The 23637-nt window shown below is 39.4% G+C and overlaps 1 protein-coding gene across 5 annotated transcripts in view; it reads left to right on the plus strand.

The window, feature by feature from the left end:
- The first annotated feature begins 249 nt into the window (after positions 1 to 249).
- ABCC5 (ATP binding cassette subfamily C member 5) overlaps positions 250 to 23637 on the plus strand; it is an 82672-nt gene continuing 59284 nt past the window's right edge. For 3 of the 5 annotated variants that reach the window (XM_012736935.2, XM_012736936.2, XM_076003568.1), the window contains exons 1-2: positions 254 to 373; positions 3759 to 3942. In XM_012736935.2, the coding sequence (XP_012592389.1) occupies positions 3814 to 3942 (129 nt within the window). In that variant the 5' untranslated portion in view covers positions 254 to 373; positions 3759 to 3813. Of the gene's footprint in view, positions 374 to 696; positions 855 to 3758; positions 3943 to 23637 lie in introns of those variants that run through there. The other 2 variants (XM_012736930.2, XM_012736931.3) reach the window with 2 other exon arrangements.

Raw genomic sequence — 23637 nt, forward strand, 5'->3', positions numbered from 1 at the left:
CTGCGTGCGAACACAGGGCTGTTGTCAACCCTCCCGGCTGCCCCCAGGGAACACGACTTCAGAGAAGTTTCCAGACAAGCTCGCAGAGGTTCGGGGACTGACGGGGCCGCGCCGGGAGCGCGGTGGCAGACTAGTGCCCGCACCGCCTCCAGGGCGCCCGTGGTGCTTCTGGGAAATGTAGTCCTTTGCCGCGTACGGGGCCTCAGGCTCTGGGAAAGGGGACTACAATTCCCTGCAGTCTGGGCCATGCTTTGTGCATCGCGCCTGCGCGGTGTGCCGGCCGATGCCGCTATAAAGGCTTGTTTTGCTCCGGGGCTGATGCTTGGGAGCGTGGTTGAGTGGCCCGCGCGGCTGTCCTGGAGCTGGGGCTCAGGTAGGTGGCTGCTATTGCTGCACTCTTAGCCTGCAGCACGATTGTCACGGGGGTCACCCCCTTGCGTTTCCTCAGGGCGTGGCGGGCAGTGGTCGGGGATGCGAGCAGTTAAGGGGAAGCTGGAGACCCGAGGAACGGGCCTGGCCTGCCTCCAGCCTCCTGCCGTCACCTCCTCGGTGCGCGACCCTCCGGGCCTCGGAGTGAGGCCCTGCGTCGGCAGGCTGGCATGCAGGTGGGGCTGGGATGAGCGATCGGGGACACTGGCGACCGCCGCGGTTGCAGCCACCAGGGGGCGCTGCGCTCGCAGCCCGTGGGTGTGGGTCGCGATCGCCTCGCCAGGCCGGGGCTGGCCGTGGGAACGCCCTAGGACCGGGGCATCCCAGGCGAAGGTGGCCCGAGAGAAACACTCAGCCTGAAGGTTGTGGGGCGGGCGGCCAGGGCACACCGCTCCAGCCCGAGACTGAGCTGCCCGACCTTCGAAGTAAGTCATTCTCTTCGTTTTTGCAAGCGGGTAAATGGAGGTACGTGACCTGAGCGCGCACAGCAAACCTGTGCCAGAGCCGGGAATGGAGCCCAGATCTCTAGACTGTCATCCAGTGCCCTTTTCACTTCTGCCGCACAGAGCTGCGTGTTGCTTTGTATTTGTCACACAGGGGTCATTTGGTTTCTGCATAGACGGGCAGGCTGGAGGCAGGTGGCACAGGAATGATTGGGAAAGTTTCAGAAGGTTTTGAAGGAGGAGATGGCAAGGTTACACTGGGGTCTCTAGCGTGAGTGAAAAGTGAGGAAGCTTGCAAGCGCAACAAGTGGATTGAAGGGGGTGTGGTAAATATGTGTCCTTTCAGCTTCATGTCTTCCTTCTGTAACTTCAGGGCCTGCAGCTAGGTTCCTGAGGTACTGGAAACCTATTGAGGAATGTTGTGAGGCAAGCAATTTGGAAACACCAGTTTGGCTAGTTAACAGTTCTCATAATCCTGTGCACCTTCCCTCCCCCGTACAGTTGTATCATTGTTCAGGGAGAATGTCTGCACTTTTATCTCTGGAGTCTTGATGAAAAAAAGGGCAGCTGGCCTAGTGGCCTCAACCCTGTTGATTTTGAGTCTGGGCACTTCTTTGGGGTTCTCCCACTTTGATTATTCTGCAACTGTCCTTGTACACCTCTGGCTCAAATATAAAAAAAATCTCTTCCCTTCCTTCATTGATAGCTGAGGCCAGTTAGCATTTTTAAAAGACTTTCTGACAACTTTAAGGGAGAACATAAGAAAATAGGGAAATACAAATAGTATCAATCAATAAAAAGTCTGGCCTAGTGATCCTTGCCTGCTTGCTTGCTTCAGCTTGGGGCCTTGTTCCTTTCCAAACCCTACTAGGCTTCCCAGCTCTTCCCTGGTTCCACGTGGCGTGCCCTGTCTTATAGTCCTGATCCACAGAAGATGATGTCCTCCTTATGTTCAAGGCCAAGAGACAGTATCTCTGTGCCTCCTTAGGGCCTGCCCATTCTCATGATTGTGTCCTTTTTTCCAGGAAATTATAGAGATGGGGGTGTTGGAGATAAGGGAAGACCATTCCACACACCCTTCATACATAGAATAACTTGGTCCCTTACGACAGTTTAGCACAGTCCATCACACTAGTCATGACAGGCACAAAACAATCATTATTTGTATCATAACAGGGAAGTCACTTCATTTCTGTCATTCTGTTCAGATGCTCTACTGCTTCTGCTTTATCCTTTGAAGTAAAGTGATTGAAAGAATCTTTGGTTATCATGGGTTGTTAGATCATCGGGAGGGAGAGGATTCTCGTGTTCTTCTTGACATGGCAATTCCTGTTGTAAATGAGTTATGTTGGGCTCCTCCCTTTCAAACTTCTTGCCTCACCTCCTGCCTTTGTAAAAAGTAGCACTAATTTTTTCCTCTTCCATAATCAGCTAGGTGAGGGAACCTTTAAAGGGGAAGGTTGGACTTCTGTGATCCTTGTAACAAGGTTACTCTGATCCATAGACATTGGAGACACTGGCAGATGCTAGGTCTGTTTATAGTTTAAACCTTAATGAGATCTCAATGACGTGATTGCTGCGCTCTTGCTTGGTAAAGCCGGTGTTCTTTATGGTGCAGTTTGTCATTGGACAAGGTGACTTTTTTTTTTTTAAGATAAGTAACTTAGCATTATCACCTTAGGGTACTTGAACCAAAATTCTGAAAGGCAGTAAATCAATCAAGCTTTCTTTGTGCTGGAAAGATGTCTCTGTGGGGATTTAGTCCTTTTTATTTAGAGGATTAGTGTTCATCGTCTTTTTTCTAATACCTTAAAAAATGAATTATGGCTGTTAATATTTTGCACTGCAGAAGTGGTACTTTTAAGTCACGGGGATAGCTAGGCATTTATGGAACCCGAAAGGCAACAAAGCTATACTACTTTAATTTCTAGTGAGGCTGGTATGAAAGTTGTTTGCTCAGCTTGTGTCTGGAAAGCCATGAACCATCATAGAATAGGGGAAATGTTTTACAGAGATATGCATGCGTTTATTTTTGATACAGTGACCAGAGTTGATGCAGGATCCTGCTTACAGTTAGCCAGGCAAGCAGCAGTTTAGAACAGAGTTTGATAGAAACTTAGTAGTACAGGGTGGGACATTTGTTTTTGTTATTGCTTTTTAATAATAGTTTTATTGAGATGTAATTTATATACCATAAAATTCAGCCTTTTAAAGTGTATAATTTAATGGGTTTTCTTAAGTATATGCACAGAATTGTGAAGCCATCACCACTATCTAATTTTAGAACCTTTTCAGGACCCCAAGGGGAATTTGTGTTTGAAGTTAAGTTATAATATTGTTTTGTATTTGAGCTGTGTAACTTTATGGAGCTTTAAAATAACATCAGCTGACTTATTAGTGAATTATAAAACTGCAGAGATGGGATGTATCATTGGTAGAATAAGTGTTTTATAAATTTTCATTTAGTAAAATTTAGTAGGGGAAATGATGTCTACTTTAAAATTATGGAGTTTGTAATGCTTGGGACAAACTGAAATTGTTTCCAAAGAGTGTTTAAAAAAAGGAAAAGCCTCGTACATACTCTATACATCGGATTTTAGCTTAGATGAAGAGGGTGGGTGTCTCTTTACTAAAGTGTTTAATTTTTCTAATTTTTTTTCCCTTAGAGGTAGGACAAGATAATTTTTCTTGATTCTATTATACTGATTTTTTTCTTTAAATAAAATGAAAATCTTTGAAAATACTTAAATTTTTTGAAGAACTTTTTATAGCTGTATCAGTAGAAAACTTTAATACTTTTGTCCTTTTTTCCTATTTTAAAGCACTTGAGCGTATGATTAAGCACAATTTAGGAAATATCTGTTCTTGATGAATTTTTAATTTCAGAAATTCTGAAGTGAAACCAAGAGTCTGTGAGCCCTGGCACCTCCACTCAGAGAAGATGAAGGATATTGACATAGGAAAAGAGTATATTATCCCCAGTCCTGGGTATAGAAGTGTGAGGGAGAGAACCAGCACTTCCGGGCAGCACAGAGACCCTGAGGAATCCAAGTTCAAGAGAACTCGACCGGTCAGTGTTTCCTTTCCTGAGAGTCACTTTTCTTATCTGCTTGTTGTACTAGACCAAACCTTTTTTCATATGACGCATAATTTAAAATTTTATTACACTTTATTGGCTTTAGGTCACTGTTGAGAATTTATGGTTACCTATGAAAGAATCACTGGTTCATATTAAGCACTGAATAAATAGAAGAGAGGTTGGCTTTCAGCCTCCTACCCATTTCGTCTTTAGCATTCTCCTCTTTTTCACTTTTACTCCATTTTGGTGCCTTCTGAAAAGGCTTTGCTTAAGAGAAGACAACTTATTGGGGGGGGGCACAAGGATTGTGAACTATTAAGCTTCATTCATGTACTTAAACAAAATTGGTTTTTCTTCTGCCTCTGCTGTCTGTAGTTTAAAATGCAAATCCTGGGCAGAGTGCGGTAGCTCACGCCTGTAATCCTAGCACTCTGGGAGGCCAAGGCGGGCGGATTGCTTGAGCTCAGGAGTTTGAAACCAGCCTGAGCAAGAGCCAGACCCCGTCTCTACTATAAATAGGAAGAAATTAATTGTCCAACTAATATATATAGAAAAAATTAGCCGAGCATGGTGGCGCATGCCTGTAGTCCCAGCTACTTGGGAGGCTGAAGCAGGAGGATCGCTTGAGCCCAGGAGTTTGAGGTTGCTGTGAGCTAGGCTGATGCCATGGCACTCACTCAAGCCTGGGCAACAAAGTGAGACTCTGTCTCAAAAAAATAAAAAATAAAATAAAATAAAATAAAATGCAAATCGTTTGGAGAGACTTACTCCTAAGTTTTTTCAAGTGAATTCATGACTGTAAAGCAGTCTTTAGATAATAATCTAGTTTCTGCCCTATGGAAATAATGACGATGCATTTTGACCTGGAGGAAATATGTTTTTTCTCAGAAAGAAAAGCATTATACCTTTTCTTGAATTGCAAAAGTAACTAATAAGGCAGAATGGGGGTGACTAGGTGTAGGAAGTTCAGGTTTATGTTTATGTATTTGTTAATGTGAAAACTTGAAAAAGTTAATGGACTTTGCAGGTGACATTACTATTCTTCTTTGGTGTGTTAAAGTTGTTACTTTATTAATCAACATTTTCTCACTAATGAGTCTTCTCTGTTCCCTACTATGTATGGTAGACTGCTTTCCTATTCAGGCCTAACTTTGGAGAAACATAGATTCAATGTGATCAGTGCCAAATACTTCTTTGGTGCTAGTTTTGTAACTTCTTTGTGTTCTTTTGTCTAGACCTTGTGTTAATTAAATACTTATTGAATATCTTCTGAGTGCTAGACACTGTTAGTGTAACAATAGAAGTAAAGGCAATAGAAGTACAGACCCAGAGGTATAGAAAAAGTGCAAAGCATGTTGGGTCTTTGGATAAGCTATTTACATAATTTGTGCCTGAGTGATTTATGTATAAAATGGTGTTGACAGTAGTACCTAACTCATGGGATCATTGAGGAATAAGTGAGATAATACATATAAAATACTTAGAATGGTGCCTGGCACATGTTCAGCGCTCAGTAAATGTTAGGTCTTAGAACTAGTTGTCTAGAGTGTAAGATATATAAAGGGAGTATTATAGGTCAGGGAAAATTCTTCATGCCATGCTAAGGAATCTTTTACTATGGGCATTGGGGAATTTTTTTTTTTTCAGACAGAGTCTTGCTTTGTTGCCCAGGCTTGAGTGAGTGCCGTTGCATTAGCCTAGCTCACAGCAACCTCAAACTCCTGGGCTCAAGCAATCCTGCTGCCTCAGCCTCCCGAGTAGCTGGGACTACAGCCATGCACCACCATGCCTGGCTAAATTTTTCTATATATATTAGTTGGCCAATTAATTTCTTTCTATTTCTAGTGGAGACGGGGTCTTGCTCTTGCTCAGGCTGGTTTTGAACTCCTGACCTCGAGCCCGGCCGGCATTGGGGAATTATTGGAAGCTAATGAGATTTTCTTTTTAACTTTTATTTTGATAAAATAAAAGATTTACATGCATTTGTAAAAAATAATATAGAGAGATCCTATGTATACTTCATCCAATTTCCCCCAGTGGTGACATCTTGTGCAGCTGTACTGCAATATCTCAGCAGCCATTAGCAAAATGCAAATTAAAACCACAATGAGATACAGACACACCTACAGTAAAAGCCAACATAAAAATACTGATAACACCAAATACTGGCAAGACATTGTTACAATCCATTGACTTTGTTAAGATTTCACGGGTTTTACATGTGCTCATTTGTGTGTGTGTGCGTGCATATGTTCTCTGCAGGTTTTTTACCTGTGTAGATTTGTATGACCACGTCCACAGTGAAGATACAAAAGTCCCATCACAAGGATCTCTCATGCTGCTACCTTTTTATAGCCACAGCCACCTCCCCTTGTCTTCCAATCTCTGGCAACCATTAATCTTTTCTCTATCTCTGTAGTTTTGTCATTTGAAGGATGCTGTATAAATGGAATCTAACAGCATGTAACGTTTTGAGATTGCTTTTTTTCAGTCAGCCTGATTCCCCCGAGATCCACCTAATTTGTCGTGTGCATTAGTAATTCTTTCATTTTTATTGCTGAAGAGTGTTCCATGTTACAGTTATACCACAGTTTGTTTAACCATTCATTCACTGAAGGACACAAGGGTTGTTTGCAGTTTGGGGCAATTATAAATAAAGGTACTTTGAACATTCAGGTACAGGGTTTTGTATGAACATAAGCTTTCATTTCTCTGGATAAATGCCTAGAACTATAATAGCGGGGTGGTATGATAAAAGTGCATATTTAGTTTTAAAAGAAACTATAATACTCTTTTCCCAGAATGGCTGGACCATTTTACATTCCCATCAGCAGTTACCCTGTTTTTCTGCATTCTTGCCAGTATTTGGTGTTATCAGTATTTTTATGTTGGCTTTTACTGTAGGTGTGTCTGGTATCTCATTGTGGTTTTAATTTGCATTTTGCTAATGGCTGCTGATGTTGAACTGAGAAGGGTCTTTTAAGACACTTGATTTTTATCTTAGGTTAGTCTAGAAACAATGCAGAAAAAAACCTCTACAGGAGAGAGAAAATACAGGGAGCAGTCAGGAGGCCACTGGGCCTGTCTAGGTGTCTATTTGAAAGCATAGAAGTGAGGATGGAAGAGAGGAGAGATTGAGTGGATCTCTGGAAGGGGGAGGGAGACACTGGGGTGTCTGAGATTGGTAGTAAGAATTTAAAACTATTAGTGGACATATGGAAAGAAAAGGAGACAATTTGAGAGATAAGAATGAGTTTGATTTTGAACATGTTGAAGTTCATCCTGGTAAAATTATCAGTAGATATTAGCATAGACAAGAAAAGTAGGGTGGGAAAAAATTTTTGGAGCCCTTAGTGTGTCCATGTAGATTAAGCTACAGGAGTGAGCAGGCTGGCTCAAGGGTGGCTTACAGAGCAGGAAAAGGTAGAGCTGTGGTCTGGGAAATTTCTGGGGACAAGGTTCTGCCCAGCTTATTAGAGCAGAGTTGACATTAAGGTATGTGGTAGCAGCAGCAAGCTTTTCTTCTATGTGGTGGAGAAGAACTGCAGATACAGTCACTGCTGTGCCTTTTGTTCCCTAAATGATGGCATTAGCCACCACAGTAGCAGTTTTCCTTCATGTGCTTGAAGCCTTGCTAATATCACTGTTATAAAATTTTAGGAGTCCACCTGAATTTTATTTTCATTATTATTCCGTATTTCCTAAACTTTTAAATTTGAGTACTGTTTTCCTGCTTTTTTTAAAGCATATCCTATACTCTCTGAACTTTTTAACTTAAAATCTTTTTTATTCTACTCTTTTACTTAGCCTAGACCTAAGCGGGAGGGGAACCACACACACAAACCAGATAGCTTTATTCAACCTATTTTTGTATACACATTAAAATGAATGCATAGCTATTAAGTATTTTTAAAAGTTCACATATTATTTAGAATCTTCCTGAACACTACCTGTCAAAAAACAAAATTTCTCTGATATGTTTATCTTGAATTTGTCTAATATATTTTGAGTTTGCTGACAGAGGGACTCAGCAACATGACAAAAAATTTTCCAGTCTGAGATGCTATAAAAATGGATAATTTAAGTAGTTGGGAAGAAGAGTGCCTATGTAAACATACAGCTTTTTTTAAAGGAGCTAATTGGGTAGAGATTGCAATTTCATGTCAAAACATCATAGCCATCATTTCTGTATAAGTTGTTAAAGAGGAAACCTGGAGCAGGACCTCCCAGATGCCAGGTATGCCTACTACCCGTCAGAAATAAAACACAGTACCTCCAAGTAACAAAAGATAATGGTATATCTGTGGCCCTTAAGTGGAAAATAAGGTTTCATTCACCACTGTTGGGCTTTGATAGATCCAATTAACATGGAAGCATGAAACTATGTCAATCACAAGTCATAAGCAAAGCACCAAGGAACAAAGTTCTGATTTTAAACAGAATTTTAAACTTAGGGCTTTTTTTTTTTTTTGCCTCAAGCTGTAATCAAAGATGCAGAGTCCACAGTTTGCCCATTTCTTAGATTGTGACCAAGTCTTTCTTTTGGAATACTCTTTGGGAAGATTGCTCTAATCAGTCATGTCTTGAAATATTTGTGGTTTCCCAGATTTGCTTAGAGGTAATTAGGGTCGAAATAATGCATTTGCACACCTACCCTTTCTTTAGGACTAGAAAGCTAATGCTTTATGGCCACACATAATTTGAAGCTTAGCAGACATCCTTTAATCCTGAAGTGTTAATATAGTGGTACCTTCTGTTGCTGTTAGTTCTTTGAGCTGAAGTGCTAACTTTGGCTCTTGTTAGGCTGGCATATTTCAGCTAACGTGAAGATTTATACCCTGGCCACTCCTTACCACTGTTACTGTGCTGGAGGCAGGATTCTTCAGGCAGAGCCCCTTTCTTCATAATTCCTTTTCATTTGTTTATTTAATTTCAAAATATTAAGTAAGGGGTACAAGCATTTTGTTTACATGGATATATGCTTGTATAATGTTTAAGTCAGGGCTTTTGGTGTGCCCATCACCAGAATAGTGTTCATTGTACCCAGTAGGTGAGTTCTTATCCCACACACTCCCTCCTGCCCTTCCCCTTTCTTAGTTTCCCATGTCCTTTATATCACTTTGTGCCTGTATGTACCCATATATTAGTTCCCACTTATTAGTGAGAACATGTGGTTTTTGGTTTTCCATTCCTGATACTTAATAGTCTCCAGTTCTACCTTTCCTTATAATTGTGTTCATTTATACATATGTGGATTGTACAACCCCATGAGCCCTGGTTTGTTTTTTTGAAGATGCAATGTTTATTCATTTTTATTTTATTTTGTTGTGTTTTGTTTTATTTTATTTTATTTTGAGACAGAGTCTCGCTCTGTTGCCCAGGCTAGAGTGCCATGGCGTCAACCTAGCTCACAGCAACCTTAAACTCCTGGGCTCAAGCAATTCTCCTGCCTCCACCTCCCAAGTAGCTGGGACTACAGGCATGTGCCACCATGCCCAGCTAATTTTTTCTATATATATATGTTTTTAAGTTGGCCAATTAATTTCTTTCTATTTTTAGTAGAGACGGGAGTCTCACTCTTGCCTAGGCTGGTTTCGAACTCCTGACCTTGAGTGATCCACCCACCTCGGCCTCCCTGAGTGCTAGGATTACAGCCTTGAGCCACTGCACCCGACCTGTTTATTCATTTTTATATTCAGCAAGCATTTGAGCACCTGCTGAATGCATGTGTAGTGCTGAACCAGGTGTTCTGGTGCAGGTAAAGATAAATTGATGCCTGCCTGCCTGCCTTCCAATAGAAGCTTAAACTCACACACATATACCATACATAGATTACTGTAATTGAGGTGCTATGGAAGTTAATAAGAAGGAGAAAGTGCTTTTCTCTCAGGAAAGACTCCAGGGGGAGGTAACATTTGACTGGAGACTTCAGGAATAGGTAGAATTTGGAAAGAGGAAGAACATGCCAGGCAGAAGAAAGAGTTGTGGGTAGGGACACCCAGGCCCTGTTGGCTTTAAGCAAAAAGTGTGTGAAGTCATCAGTACAGAGGGATAAGTCAGTGAGTTTCAGATTATGTGTGACCTTGAATAAGAAGCCAAGGAGTTTGGATTTTAGATGCTTTAAATTAGTATTTAAGTAAAAGCAAGACAAAGCTATCAGATGCTTTCATAAGCTTTGTTTTATTGTGGTGCTGATTTGTTTTCTTAATGTTCTCAGGCCAAAGCTAAGGGTGACTTGTTTTTCACTAGCATGTCTAATCTAGGAAAGGAGGAAGAATGGAAAATAAGCAGAAGTCAACTAAAGTTCATGCGCCATTATTACTGCATTATTTTTTCCCTTCTCTCTAAGGTGTACTATTAGTGCACCTTAGGATATTCTGCATCAAGGAAAGGTAACGAAGGAAGTATTCATGAAATCCAAGGATTTTCATTTAGTATTTCCTTAGATCTGTATAGGGCTGACCCTTTAACCTTGGTTGGAGTTTTCATAATTAGTGATTTTGGTGAGCTGAAGTTATATCCTAGGGATCAAGGATGTGGTCTGATCTCTTACCAGAAATGATTCTAAGGCATATTATTATGAAAGAAATAGGGGCTCATTATAGAGAATGTACAAAGCAAGATTATAGAAAACATAAATCACCCTTAACCCCTCTACCTAAGAGACAGCTATTGTTTTCATAAAATAGTTCAGTATATTACACTTTTAGAGAGTTTGACCCTGAAACTTTTCTTTACAGACTAAGGGTATGTGAATTTGTCTATGCCCTTGTGTTTTCAGAGTCAAGAATATTACTGGTGAGTCTGCTTTGCTGTTACGAAGGACAGCAGGATGAAGGAGATTAGTATTTTGCAGCTTTGCATTATTTTTCTCTATTGATACTCAGTGACTCAGCAGATTTTCTGGACAGTGTTAAGATGAGTAACACTTGCGGGGTTTTTTCCCCCCTCCCTGTAGGCATTCATAAAGCTTTATAAGGCTCACTCCTCCTCTTAGGCGCTGCTGGGTGTGATATGGTATCTGGCTTAGTGCCAGATGTTGGTCTCCAATAGCAGCCTGGAGCTCTCTGGCCGAGATAACAACAGTGCTGCTATTGGTGCAGAGCCCAGGTGGCTCTCATGCTCGGTGACTGCGTCTGTAGCTCATGATGGGGCTCCTGAGGTTGGGCTGCTGCCTCGATCATGGGTTCTCTTACGATGCCGTTGCCGGCTGCAATAAGACTGCTGCTGCTTTCCTAGGAAATGCTGCTTAAGGGAAATAAATATAGCCTGTTGGCATGAGTTAAAGGAGCTTTCTGTCAAACGGGAAGAAAAGTATTGGAATTAGCTTCCTGTTTTTAAAGCAGTTTTAAGTACCCAAGTGTTTATTTTGTTAAGATAACTTAGAGGTTACAAATGGTTAATGAAAACTTTTTCAATGAAATCTTGGTTCCACAGTTAGGTAGGTAGCCTTCTGCTAATGCGTTCTTTAATGTCTCACCATTTTTCCTTCTCTCTTAGTTAAAAAGGCCAATGCCAGGGACAGGAAACAGCGCCTTCCGGAAGTCTTTGCAATGGTCGAAGCTATCAGTGTTAAGCTTAGAGATTAATGTGAAGTTAATTTGGTGCACTGAAGTCCACTAATTAGGAGAATTAAATTTATCTGTGCTTCCCTCCCTTCCCCCTTTTAGGGAGTTAGCCTATTTAGATAATTAGATGTTATATATGTTTTAATAATTTAATTATTTTCTGAATTAGCTGTTGAAAGAATCAACTTAATTGTTGTTAGATAATAGATGAAAACTTCTTTTTACCAAAGACTGCTCAGGGACGCAGAAAGTAAGACTGACTTTATAAATAAATGTGTGTACTTTAAAAGATGGATGGACCCTTAAAGGCTGTCCTGCCTGGTTCCCGTTCAGCCTTGCCTCTCTGTAGGAAAGGCTTACAAGAGAAGTTCACTCTGGCAGGCTGGGCTAGGGCTGTGTGCTTCTCCCAGTGATGTTATTTCTGGAGTTGGATGACGCGGAACAGAGCACTTGGCTCCTCTCTGAAGCACGATGGTTCTCTGCCCGCTCTCTGTACCAGTGTGTTGGACAAGGAAAGGAGCGAGGAACAGCCAGCAGACACCAACAGTGCTGGCACCTGTACCTGACCCTGGAGCTTTGAAAGTGAATCTTGCCAAGAAGGATTTGTGTGTTATATGATGTCTATCTTATGTCACAGAAATAGGCACACTCAGGCTTTTAGAAGTCAATGATAAATGGTTATAGTTGTTTGGCTTTTTAAGAATCCCATGAATTTTATAACCTTCTGTTTACTTTAAGTTAGTATTATAATAGGTATGGCATTGAGCTGTCGCTTAGTTTTCTTAAATGTTGTGTCTCACTGTGGAAAATAGCCAAGCTGCCCAACTCTTAATCATCGTGCTGGCTTCTCAACATGGCCAGCAGTTGCGGCCTGCTCTGCCATTCAGTGGTCACGTGGTGGAACCCCTCATGCCATGTGCTGAGCATTCAACACACATTGGACTAGGCACTGAAGGAAGTTTTATATGAAAATTATATTATGGCTTTTTTTTTTAAGTTAAAGCCTGAAAATCTTGTTGAAGGGATTTTGTCAAATGCAAAAGACCGACATTTATGAATTCCACTATCTAAATCGATGATCTTCAGGCCAGGCTGCATATTAAAACCACTTGACGAACATTGAAAAAAATTTACATGTACTGGGGCCCTATCCTAGCCAAGTTAAATCAGTCTGTAGGGTAGAACCCAGGCATTGGTATTATTTTAACATTCCCCTGGTGATTCCAGTGTGTAGCCAGTGCTGGGAACCTCTGCGCTAGATCTTATGGAATAAAGTCTGTTCTATTCCCTGAGTGATTGTGTTCCAAATGTTTCCTATAAGTCCTTTTTTCCCCTGTGATTCATTTGCAGTTTAATCCTTTGAAACCTTATCATGGTATTAACAAAGTTAATCTTAGTCCCACAACACAATAGGAACGTTGAATAAATTCCTTGGAATTTATCTTATGAAACAACTGAAAGCCCTCAAATCCCTGCTGATAATGGGGTAATGCTAGGTTATGAACTGCAGGAAAATACCTGCTTTACCATGGTGGTGGTGGTGGTAAGTTACGTCCATTGGCTTTATATATTTACCCTTCTGAATCATATTACTAGCTGATCACTGGCCTGAGAGTAACATAACAGCTTCAGAAGAGTGAGCTGGTGTACAAGTTAATTCATTTTCCCAGTGTAGCATAGCTGCTGAGTGGTAGGGCTGAGTTAGCAGGTTTCCTGACTTTGAAAAGTAGGCTCTTCTGCTTCTCCCCATATAGGTTGGGTTGTAGAATTTTGTTGACCCTCTTGGCTGTAATTTCCAAGTTCTTAAGGGAAGAGCTTAAGATGGTTAGAGTTAGGCCGCGCGCGGTGGCTCACTCCTGTAATCCTAGCACTCTGGTAGGCCCAGGCAGGAGGACTGCTTGAGCTCAGGAGTTTGAGACCAGCCTGAACAAGAGCCAGACCCCATCTCTACAAAAAATTAAAAAATTAGCTGGGCATGATGGCTTACACTTTTAGTCCCAGCTACACGGGAGGCTGAGGCAGGAGGATCACTTGAGCCTAGGAGTTTGAGGTTGCAGTGAGTTATGATGACACCACTGCACTCCAGCCTGGATGACAGAGTAAGACTCTGTCTCAAAAAAAAAAAATAAGGTCAGGGTCATGTCAACAACCCACTGCAGGGGAAGGGGGAGGGGTTGTGGTAAGGATTGGGAGAGGAAATATGCTTGGTAACTTGTTGAGGATAGGGAGGGTAGCAAAGCCTAAAGTTAGCTGGTCTTGGGAGGATGTCAGCTTTTTAATTTCTTTTTAAATTTAAAAGCAACATTTAATTTCTTCTTTTTCATTTGATATTTAATATTCTGAGTCTTGGGAACTGTATCTGATGGTACAGTAGTTCCCCTTAAAAGCTTGTCTTTCTGGATGTTTGTCACAAAGGCTGCTGTGGGACTGGGACATCTGCAGAAAGCTTTTCTTAGGCTGGAGGGATTTAGAAGAGGTTTCCTGTTCTGTGTTTGTCTTAAGATCTTGCGAGTTAGGGAGAGGAGAGGAAGACTGTATTGTGGGATTTGAGCCCTATTGATTCTGATTGTGCCCTAGATACAGTGATACTTTGAGGGGTTTGCCAGACAGGAGTGCTGCAGCCTTTAATCCCCTTGGAAGCTGAGAGCACCTCTGTGTTCCCAGTTGATGCCTGCAACCTCTGCGTTAGGGAACAACTTGGATGAATCCTCCGTGCGGAGGCTTAGGAAGGCTACCCTGCTGCTGTCCTGCGTCAGGAGGAGATTGGACAGTTTATCCCAGGGGATGATTTCTGGTCCCTGGTATCTTGTCCCTGGGGCCTCGATGCAGGGCAAAAGCCTGCGGTTGCCCTGTCAGCAAACATTCCACCCTGGCGGCCTGTTAAAAAGAGATGGGGCAGCCAGATGCGCGGGGAGGTGTGCTGTGATAGGTGCACTCTTTATCGCAGACGTGAGGATGGTGTTAGTGCCACAGAGGAGGGCGGCAGCTCTCTGTGCTTATGGATCAGTTGTTCTCGTTTCCCTCACCAGATGTGCACATATTTGAGCGTGTGTGTCCCTAGCCTTTGTCTGAACCTTGGCAGAGTCTGAATTTCATCATCTCTTTTTAGCTCCCAGTGTCCCCACTCCTGCCCTATCACCATCACCCTGGCAGGACAAAGAATGCTCAGTGTCTCCCAGCCCGTGGTCATAAGGAAGGTATCAGTGGCAGTGGAAGTTTCTTGTTTAATTTTTTTCTCAACTCCTGAATCAAGCAGTATTTTTCCCTTTGGAATGAATCATCTGCTGCAGATGCTTTTCTATGTGACAGGGCTGTTCGGCCGTGGAGAGCCTTTCAGTCTGTCATGTTCCTTTAGAGAAATAAAGAGAAACGGGTGCCTCATCTTAGGAGAAGCTTTAAAAAGTTACTTCTAAAAAGGATTGAAAGCATTATAACATAAAAAGCAAATGGCCTTATAAAATACATTCCCCTGGATCAGAATATATCCAGTAACTATGGTTAGCTATTTCAAGCTATACCTTTGTACTATTGACATTTTGGGCCAGATACTTCTTTGCTGTGGGGACTGTCCTGTGCATTGTAGGGTGTTCAGCAACAGCCCTGGCCTCTGCTCACTAGAACTAGTAGCACCCCTCCAGTGGCAACAACCAAAAATGTCTCCATATATTGCCCGATTTCCTCTGGGCAAGCAAAGAACACTCACTTGACAACTACTGGGCTATACTGTCTAATACAGTAGCCACTAGCCACATGTAGCTGTTGAGCATTTGAATGTGGCTGGCCCAAATTGATATGTGCTATAAGTTTACACACTGGATTTTAAAGACTTAGTATAAAAAAAGCCTTCATTTGTAAAATATCCCATTAATAATTTTAATATTGATTATATGTGAGAAAGAATATTTTTATGTTGGTATAAATAAAATACATTATTAAAATTAATTTCACCTTTTTTTAAAGAAATGTAGCTACTAGAAAAATTTAAATTACATTATGTGGTTTATATTATATTATTATTGGACAGTGCTGAGCCAGAGTGTTGATCTACTGTGTTTTAGTCATTAATCTTGTATTAGGCATTTTGTTCTCTATAAACCCCTGGGTTTAAATAATTTTTTTTTTTGGAAGATTTTTCTTCATACAGTAAAATTATGGAGACTCAGAATATGTAAAGTGTTACATATTACCAGTTTGCTCTCTTGAGTACTTTTTGGTAGTATATTAAAAATCACTTGAGTGTTCAGGTAGTATATGCCTACATTTCATTAAGGTATATATAGTTGTATCTTAAAATTTATTTATATCGCTTTTTTTTTTGACATCTGAGATCTGGGAATACTTTCTGTTTCTTTCTTTTTTTTTTTTTGAGATAGTGTCTTGCTCTGTTGCCTGGGTTATAGTGCAGTGGCATCATCATAGCTCGCTACAACTTCAAACTCCTGGGCTCAAGTGATCCTCCTACCTCAGTCTCCTGAGTAGATGGGACTACAGGCATACAGCTCTATGCTTAGCTAATTTGTCTATATTTTGTAGAGATGGGATCTTGCTATGTTGCTCAGGGTGGTATCAAACTCTCAGCCTCAAGTGATCTTCTCACCTCAGCCTCCCAAAGTGCTAGGATTATAGGCGTGAGCCACCATGCCAGGCTAAATAATTTATATTTCTTGATTGGTGATATTGGGTCTGTTTGTTCTCCCTTGTGTCTCTAGCATCTAGTACAATGCTTAGAACACAGTAAGCCCTCAATAAGGCAGTGAAATGCACCTCTAGTCCCAGGTCCTTTGGAGGCTGTAGTGGGAGGATTGCTTGAGGCCAGAAGTTCAAGGCTGCAGTATGGTATGTTTACTCCTGTGAATAGCCACTGCACTGCAGCCTGGGCAACATAGTGAGACCCTGTCTCTAAATATAATAGTAATAATAAGTACTTGTTGAATAAATGGATTAAAAGATTATACACTTTTCAGTAAAACCCAGTATTTGAAATATATTTTATTAGTTACCTGGTCACTTCTTTAGCTTTATCTCTTTTCCTTTATGCTAATTTCATTATGCAAAAAGTTTCCTTTTTATATTTAAACCTGTCTGTCTTTCCTTTGATAAGTTTCTGACTTTTAGGGGGTTAAATAAGTCTATCTCTCTTCCATAGCTGGGCTAAATATGCTATTTAATTCTCTTCTATTTATTTCATCATTTTTATGTAACTTTTCAGGGGTTAATTCCAGGTAGTTTAATGTCTGATATGAAGCCTGGTCTCAATTAATTCATCTACCATCTGGTATTTATTTGTCCCAACAATATTTATTGACTCGTGATTCCCTATCCTGTTATTTATGCTTCCATACAATAAGCCCTTATTGCTTGAATATATTAAGTCTTTTGTCTTGGTTCATTTTCATTTTCAATCCATTCAACCTTAGAATGTTGATAACTCACGTTATAGAATGTTAACTATGGTAGGTTTTATATATATATATATATATTTACCTTTAACAGACACACTTTTTTTTCCTGGCATGCTTCAGCTGTGTAAGCTTTTTAAGGAAGCCTAGAGAGGAAGAGAAATTAGACATCTAAGCATATAGTTACAAATGCGAGACATCTGTGTAGTTACTGGCAAGTTAGTATAAAAATGCATTTATTTTTTGTTTAAATATAAGTCTGTAATGTATGTGTCCTCTAGTGTCTGCTCATCTTTGGTTTGAAAACAATTATGGATGTGCATTTTTGCAATTAAGTAAACCAGTTTACTTTTTATTTACATTGTATTGTCCTGATCATGTAATTGTGACTGACTTTGGAAACTGCCATTTGCTTATAATGAGGTTAGTTAGGAGAGTCAGAGTTAGAGAATTTATTTTAATCTGGTACTCATGCTGGGGAAGAGAGGAGAGCTATTTATGAAGGTACATCTGAGATCATCTTGTACAGTTGTGATTTATTTACTTGTTTTTTTCTTTGAAAGGCACATAACATAGTGAGTAGGAGCCTCAACTTGAGTCTGGTTTCAGATCTCTGCTACAACTTAATATCTATATACCTCAGTTTCCTCAGCTGTAAATTGGGATAATAGTACCTACCTCATAGCATTGTTACAAGGATTAAATAAGTTAATTGCTATAAAGCATTTAAAACAGTGTTGTATTAATTCATAACGAACCAACATAGCATTTACTATTATTATTTATTACATAATAAATGCTATGTTGGTTCGTTATGAATTAATAAGTGTAGATTTTCTTGTTGCCTTCAAGTAAATGGTTTGCCTTTACAAATACCACATAGTCATGAGATTTGTCTATAAACAAGGAAGATTGCCCTAGCTTCCTTTATTTCTTGCTAATGGCCCAGCGTAGGTGGGGAAAAGGCAGCCCCCAGTCAACGAAATAGAAATGAAAGTACTAGAGCTAATAGCAGTTCTCTTTTACAATAATACCAGAGTATATATTCTGTAATAAAGTTAATTGGGGCAAACTGGCTAGATGTCTAATTGGAACTATACTCTTTAATCTTGTAATCCCACTGATAGAGTTTATCCTAAATGATCCAGAAAGAGAAAAATAAAACTATTATGTAATTGTTTATTATACTATTAATTAAAAGCCAGACATCTAGAGAATCTAAACAGAAGTGGAATGGTTAAGATCTCCTTAGTGGTATATCATGCAGCATTAAATGATGTTAATGCAGACTATGAGGCAACAGGAAGGTATTTTAGTTGACATTTGAGTAATATCGTGTTTCCCAGAAAATAAGACAGGGTCTTATATTTATTTCTCCTCAAGAAGACACCCTAGGGCTTATTTTCAGGGGATGTGTTATTTTCCCCTCAAAGCCTCAGCTTGCAGCACCCACAGGATGGCCGGGACCTGACAGGGGGAGCCGACCTTGTTGGTGGGGCTGCCCGCACCTTTCCAGTCACCTCTGGGATAGTAGCTGTCATGATGGAGCAGATGAGAAGGGCTGCTGGCCTCTTTACCGCTCTGCTACGAAATGCATGGGTTGTGCAGATACACTGCGTAGCCTCGCCCATCACTAGTTCTTATTTTTGGGGTAGGGCTTATTATTGTGCAAATGCTTAGAAATCCTGCTAGGGCTTATTTTATGGGTAGGTCTTATTTTCGAGGAAACACGGTAGGTGGCAAGCTCGAGTCTAGGCTGTGCTAGGGGCCAGGGAGGCAAAGGAGAGTAAGACAGCATTCCCTCTAGGAGCTCTTACCGGAAGTGGCTGACTGCAGTGGTGTAGGTTGCAGGGAAGACATAGGAGGAAGGAAGGAAATAAATTCCATGACCTTCAAAGTATCAGGAAAGCTAAAGGAAAGAGGAAATAGATGAGATAGGCCCTAAGTTTTATTGGCTAGATAAATTTGGGTAATATAGTTAATATGTATTAAATGTTTTATTATACATCCAATACTTTGCTAAACAGTTTCTATTATCCTGTTAATTCCTCTTAACTCGATGTGGCATGCACCATTGTGAAAATGACTAAACTGAAACTTAAAGTAGTCATCTGGTAACATGCTGAAGGTTGGCAGAGTCAGCATTCAAACCTCTGTCTGTCTTCTAGAATCCACATTTGAAATCACTGTACTTCACTATGGCTGGCCTCCAACTATGGGAACATTCTACCTATGGAGGTATTACTACATTAAGGCCATGAGAGAAAACAGTTTTGTTGGAGTAAGAGAATTCTTTTCTCTTTGTGGTGTTTTTTTTTTTTTTTTTTTTTTTTTTTTTTTTAATGTTAACATGTGAGAGTTGTTGCCAGCAGCTCAATATCTGTTGCTTATTGTTTTGGGAGACTTCTCCCTGAAGGAGCTGGGTGCAAATATGAAGTGGGACTATGTTTCCTTCAAAAGAGAGGATCCTGCATCAAGGTCCCCATATTTCCATCTGATATTTCATTTTCCTGACATGGACAGTGAGTAAAGATATGACAACTTTGACAGTTTGGAAAAATGTTTAGGAGGGAATAGCAGAAATGAGATGTGACTTGGAAAGTGTGTTGCTTACAGTGGCAAGTTTTGATTCTCTTAGATCAACAATATAGACTTCTCCATGCATTTACTGTGAGAATTCTTACTCCACGTTTTATTAGTACATGAAAAATTTGTAGATTAGTGCTATTTCAACCACTTTTTAAAAATATATTTATATTTTAATTTCAGAATATTAAGGGGTACAAATGTTTAGGTTACATATATTGCCTTTGCTCTGCTATTTCAACCACTTTTATGAGGATTTGTCGTTGTCATGATAAAATCGTACTAAGAGTCTTGTTCTAAAGGCAAAGGCGGTATAGGAGCCCTCAGTCCCTGCGGAGTTACAGGCACTGCATAATGCTGCTATGGTACTCACAGTAAACCTGGGGGAGTGAAGGCTTGCCTGCCAGCTCTCATTTGAATCTTTTTAAAGAGACTTTGAATTTGGTATTTTCCAGTACAGGAAATAACCTATTACTCAGGAGGTGGTGGAACATGACATTGTTATATATAGTCAAAGGAACAAAACTCATGCAATCAGAAGTTTTAAAATTAAGTCTGTTTACTTTTCTGTTAATAGGTTTTGGTGAAAACTGTCACTAGGCATTTTAGAGATAAAGAAATGAAATAGTGTGTTATACACATAGGAATTGGCATATTTTTGTTCTCACTATCTGAAATAGTCTTGTACATAGGAGGTGCTTGGTAAGTTATTTGTTGAAAGAATGACTGAAAGAAAATGTGAATGTTCTAGTTTCCTCTTAGTGCTCATATGCCATTGTCATGTAAGTATACTAATGGATGGCATACCAAGTTTTCCTTTTCTGGTGCTTCTAAAACATCGACAGATGTTTATAAAACTTTTCTAACACTTGAACTTAGTTCACCTGGAAAGGCAAAAGAGTTAGAATAGCTAAAACAATTTTAAAAAGGAAGAATAAATTTGGAGGTATCACAGTACCTATTTTAAGACTTCTTTTATAGCTACTGTAATCAAGTTAGTGGTGTTAGTACAGGGATAGACAAATAGATCAATGGAATGGAATTGAGTCCAGAAATAGACTCACACAAGTATGGCCAACTTTTTGACATAGGTGCAAAATAATTTGAAGGAGAAATGGTAGTCTTTTTAACAAATGGTATTAGAACAATTGGACATGTATAGCAAAAAGAAAATGAATCTTTCCCTAAACTTGATACTTTCTGCAAAGATTAACTCAAAATGAATGGTAGATCTAAAAGTGAAATGTAAAACTATAAAACATTTAGGAGAAAACATAGGAGAAAATCTTCATGGCCCAGGGTTAGAAGAAGAATTCTTAGACATGACACTAAAAGTATAATCTATAAAAGAAAAAAATCAATTAGACTTTATCAAAATTACAAACTTTGCTTTGTGAGTGGCCCTATGAAGAAGATAAAAATATTCCATAAAATGGGAGAAAGTATTTGCAAATCATATATCTGACAAAAGACTTGAATACAGAATGTATAAAAAGGCTTTCTAAACACTAAGAAAATAATCCACTTAGAAAATGGGCAAAAGACTTGAACAGACATTTCACAAGGATGTATATGTGGCAAGTAGGCACAGCTGTTAAGCATCATTTACCATTAGGGTAGTGCAAGTAAGAGCTGCAATGAGATACCATACCACATTTATTAGAATGACTAAAATAAAAAATAATACCAGTACCAAGTGCTGGTGAGAATGTGGAGAAACTGTATCCCTTTTATATTGCTAGTAAGAATATAAAATATAGTACTGTGGTGAATTTTGATGACAACTAATATTTGAATCATAAATAATGTCAAGCTGCTTTATATACTTGTGCTGTCAAAAGTTAAAATGAGAAATGAGATCTCCATTTCAATACAAATATGTAGTAGATAGATTTTCTAAGCTCAAATTATGATTCTAGCAGTGTTTTTAAGACTTCAGTGGAGTACAAAGGAAATTTCCATAATTTAAGATCCATTTGTTTTAGAAATAGATAATGTCAATGGTTGTACAACATTGTGAATATAATTAATGACATTGAATTGTTCAGTTAATAATAGTTGATGTGGCAAATTTTTTTTTTTTTAAACAGTATCTCACTCTGTTGTCCAGGCTAGAGTGTAGTGGCGTGATCATAGCTCACTAAAGCCTGAAACTCTTGGACTCAAACAATCCTCCTGCCTCAGCCTGCAAGTAGCTGGGACTATAGGCATATGCCACCACATCTAGCTAATTTTTAAATATTTTATAGATACAGGGGTCTCGCTATGTTGCTCAGGCTAGTCTTGAACTCCTGCCCTTGGCCTCCCAAAGTGCTATTTTTACAGCCTTGAGCCACTGTGCCCAGCCAGCAAATTTTATGTTATATATATTTTGCCACAATAAAGAAAAAATCCATTTAACTGTGCCAGTTAGTAGCTTCCACACAACTTTAAATTGGAAATGATTAATCAGCGATGTAATGACATGATAAAGCCAAATGTCAAGAGAAAAATCTAATAGAATTCTATAAGGCCTTCCAAGAGATAAATGTGCTCAATTAAAATCATATACTCATGGATTGATTTCAGTATTTGGCAGTACCTATCTTCGTGAAGACATTTTCAGAGATGAAATGGCAAAATCTCATTACAAATCAGCATTAACAGGTGAAGACTTGCAATCGATTTTGATGAAAGGGAGAACTGTTTTAAACCCCAGCTAAGTGAAATGTTACTCCTCCACAAAAGGATTACATTCTTCTTGTGAATAGACCTGTATTATAAAAAAATTATACTCTATTACAATTTGAATTTTGTCAATAAACCTTTTTTTGGAAATTTGTTTTCTCTTATAATAGAAGTACCTACATAATATCCTTGATTTTGTTTCTTGGCCCCCAAAGCCTAAAATATTTACAGTTTGGCCCTTCACAGAGAATATTTGTCAACCCTTAACTTAAAGCATTGATTTTTATGTCTTCTTTACTTACATATGCTTTTAAAGCAATGGCAATTTCACTCTATGCTCTGCTTTACCTGCATCTCAGAAATTTTGATGTATTGCAATTTGTTACTGTTTAGCTCAAAATATTTTCTCATTTCCATTTGATGTATTTTTTTAAATTATTTAGAATTATATTGCATAACTTCTGAATATTTGGAGATTTTCTTGTTACTGAGTTCTAATTAAATTCCACAGTGGTCAGACCCATACACTGTATGATGTCATTCTTTTGAGACTTATCGCAGTTTGCTTTATGGCTCAGGACATAATCCATTTTGGCAGATACTCACTGTGTACCTGAGGTGGTATTTTAATCTTTTGTCTTCTTCTGAAGCTTTGGATATCTAAATAAGGATATCCAAATCAAGTCCTTGTAACATTCTGTACCTACAGATTCCAAGTTTCTACTCACGTATAGTATGTGTGCTTGTATTTTTAGAGTATTTTTCTTCTCTCTCAACCCAATAGTTTTTTTTTTTTCTTCCATTTGTGATTACATGCAGCTTAAAGGTAAGAAAAAAAACTTTGGTTGTGTCCTTGAATCTCAGCAGTCCTTAATTCATTACTAAGTGCTGGAGTCTCTAACCACTAAATTAAGTGTTCACCTTGTACGTAAAGAGCGAATCCTTTCTTTGTTCACCTTATAAAAGAGAATCCTTTTCTTCTTGTTGACTAATTTGTCACGTTGTGTGCTTATTCTCTTGAAACCTGGTCTATCTTGCTTTTCACAAACAAGTGTACATTCCAGGGCTGTAAACTTTCTTGATACCAAGCAGTTATCTTATCTGAAAATAAGCAACTGTGCTGTGAACTGAAGCCAGGGTATTTGATCTGCTTTCCCATCCAGGTGATGCCTGTGCACAAATGCCACCCTTTCAGTTCTGCTACTATTTGAGTGGCCTCTGTTCTTTGTGGGAAAGGGGTGGCATATAAAAATAGACTCTGCTTTGTGTAAGATGTGGTGTGTTGATGCTGCACCACCTAGCTTTTTCTTGATTTGGGGATCTATTCTTTGTATTTCACAATAATTGCTGGAAATATTTGTGATGATGTGAGTTTCACTGCTCAGAGAGAAAAGGAAGATAAGGAAATTGAGGAAATTGAAGCTTCTTCTTCTGCAACAAGGAAGCATAAATTTTGAGTTACCTTT

This window comes from Microcebus murinus, chromosome 1 (genome assembly GCF_040939455.1).
Source record: "Microcebus murinus isolate Inina chromosome 1, M.murinus_Inina_mat1.0, whole genome shotgun sequence".
NCBI classification, from domain to species: Eukaryota; Metazoa; Chordata; class Mammalia; order Primates; family Cheirogaleidae; genus Microcebus; species Microcebus murinus.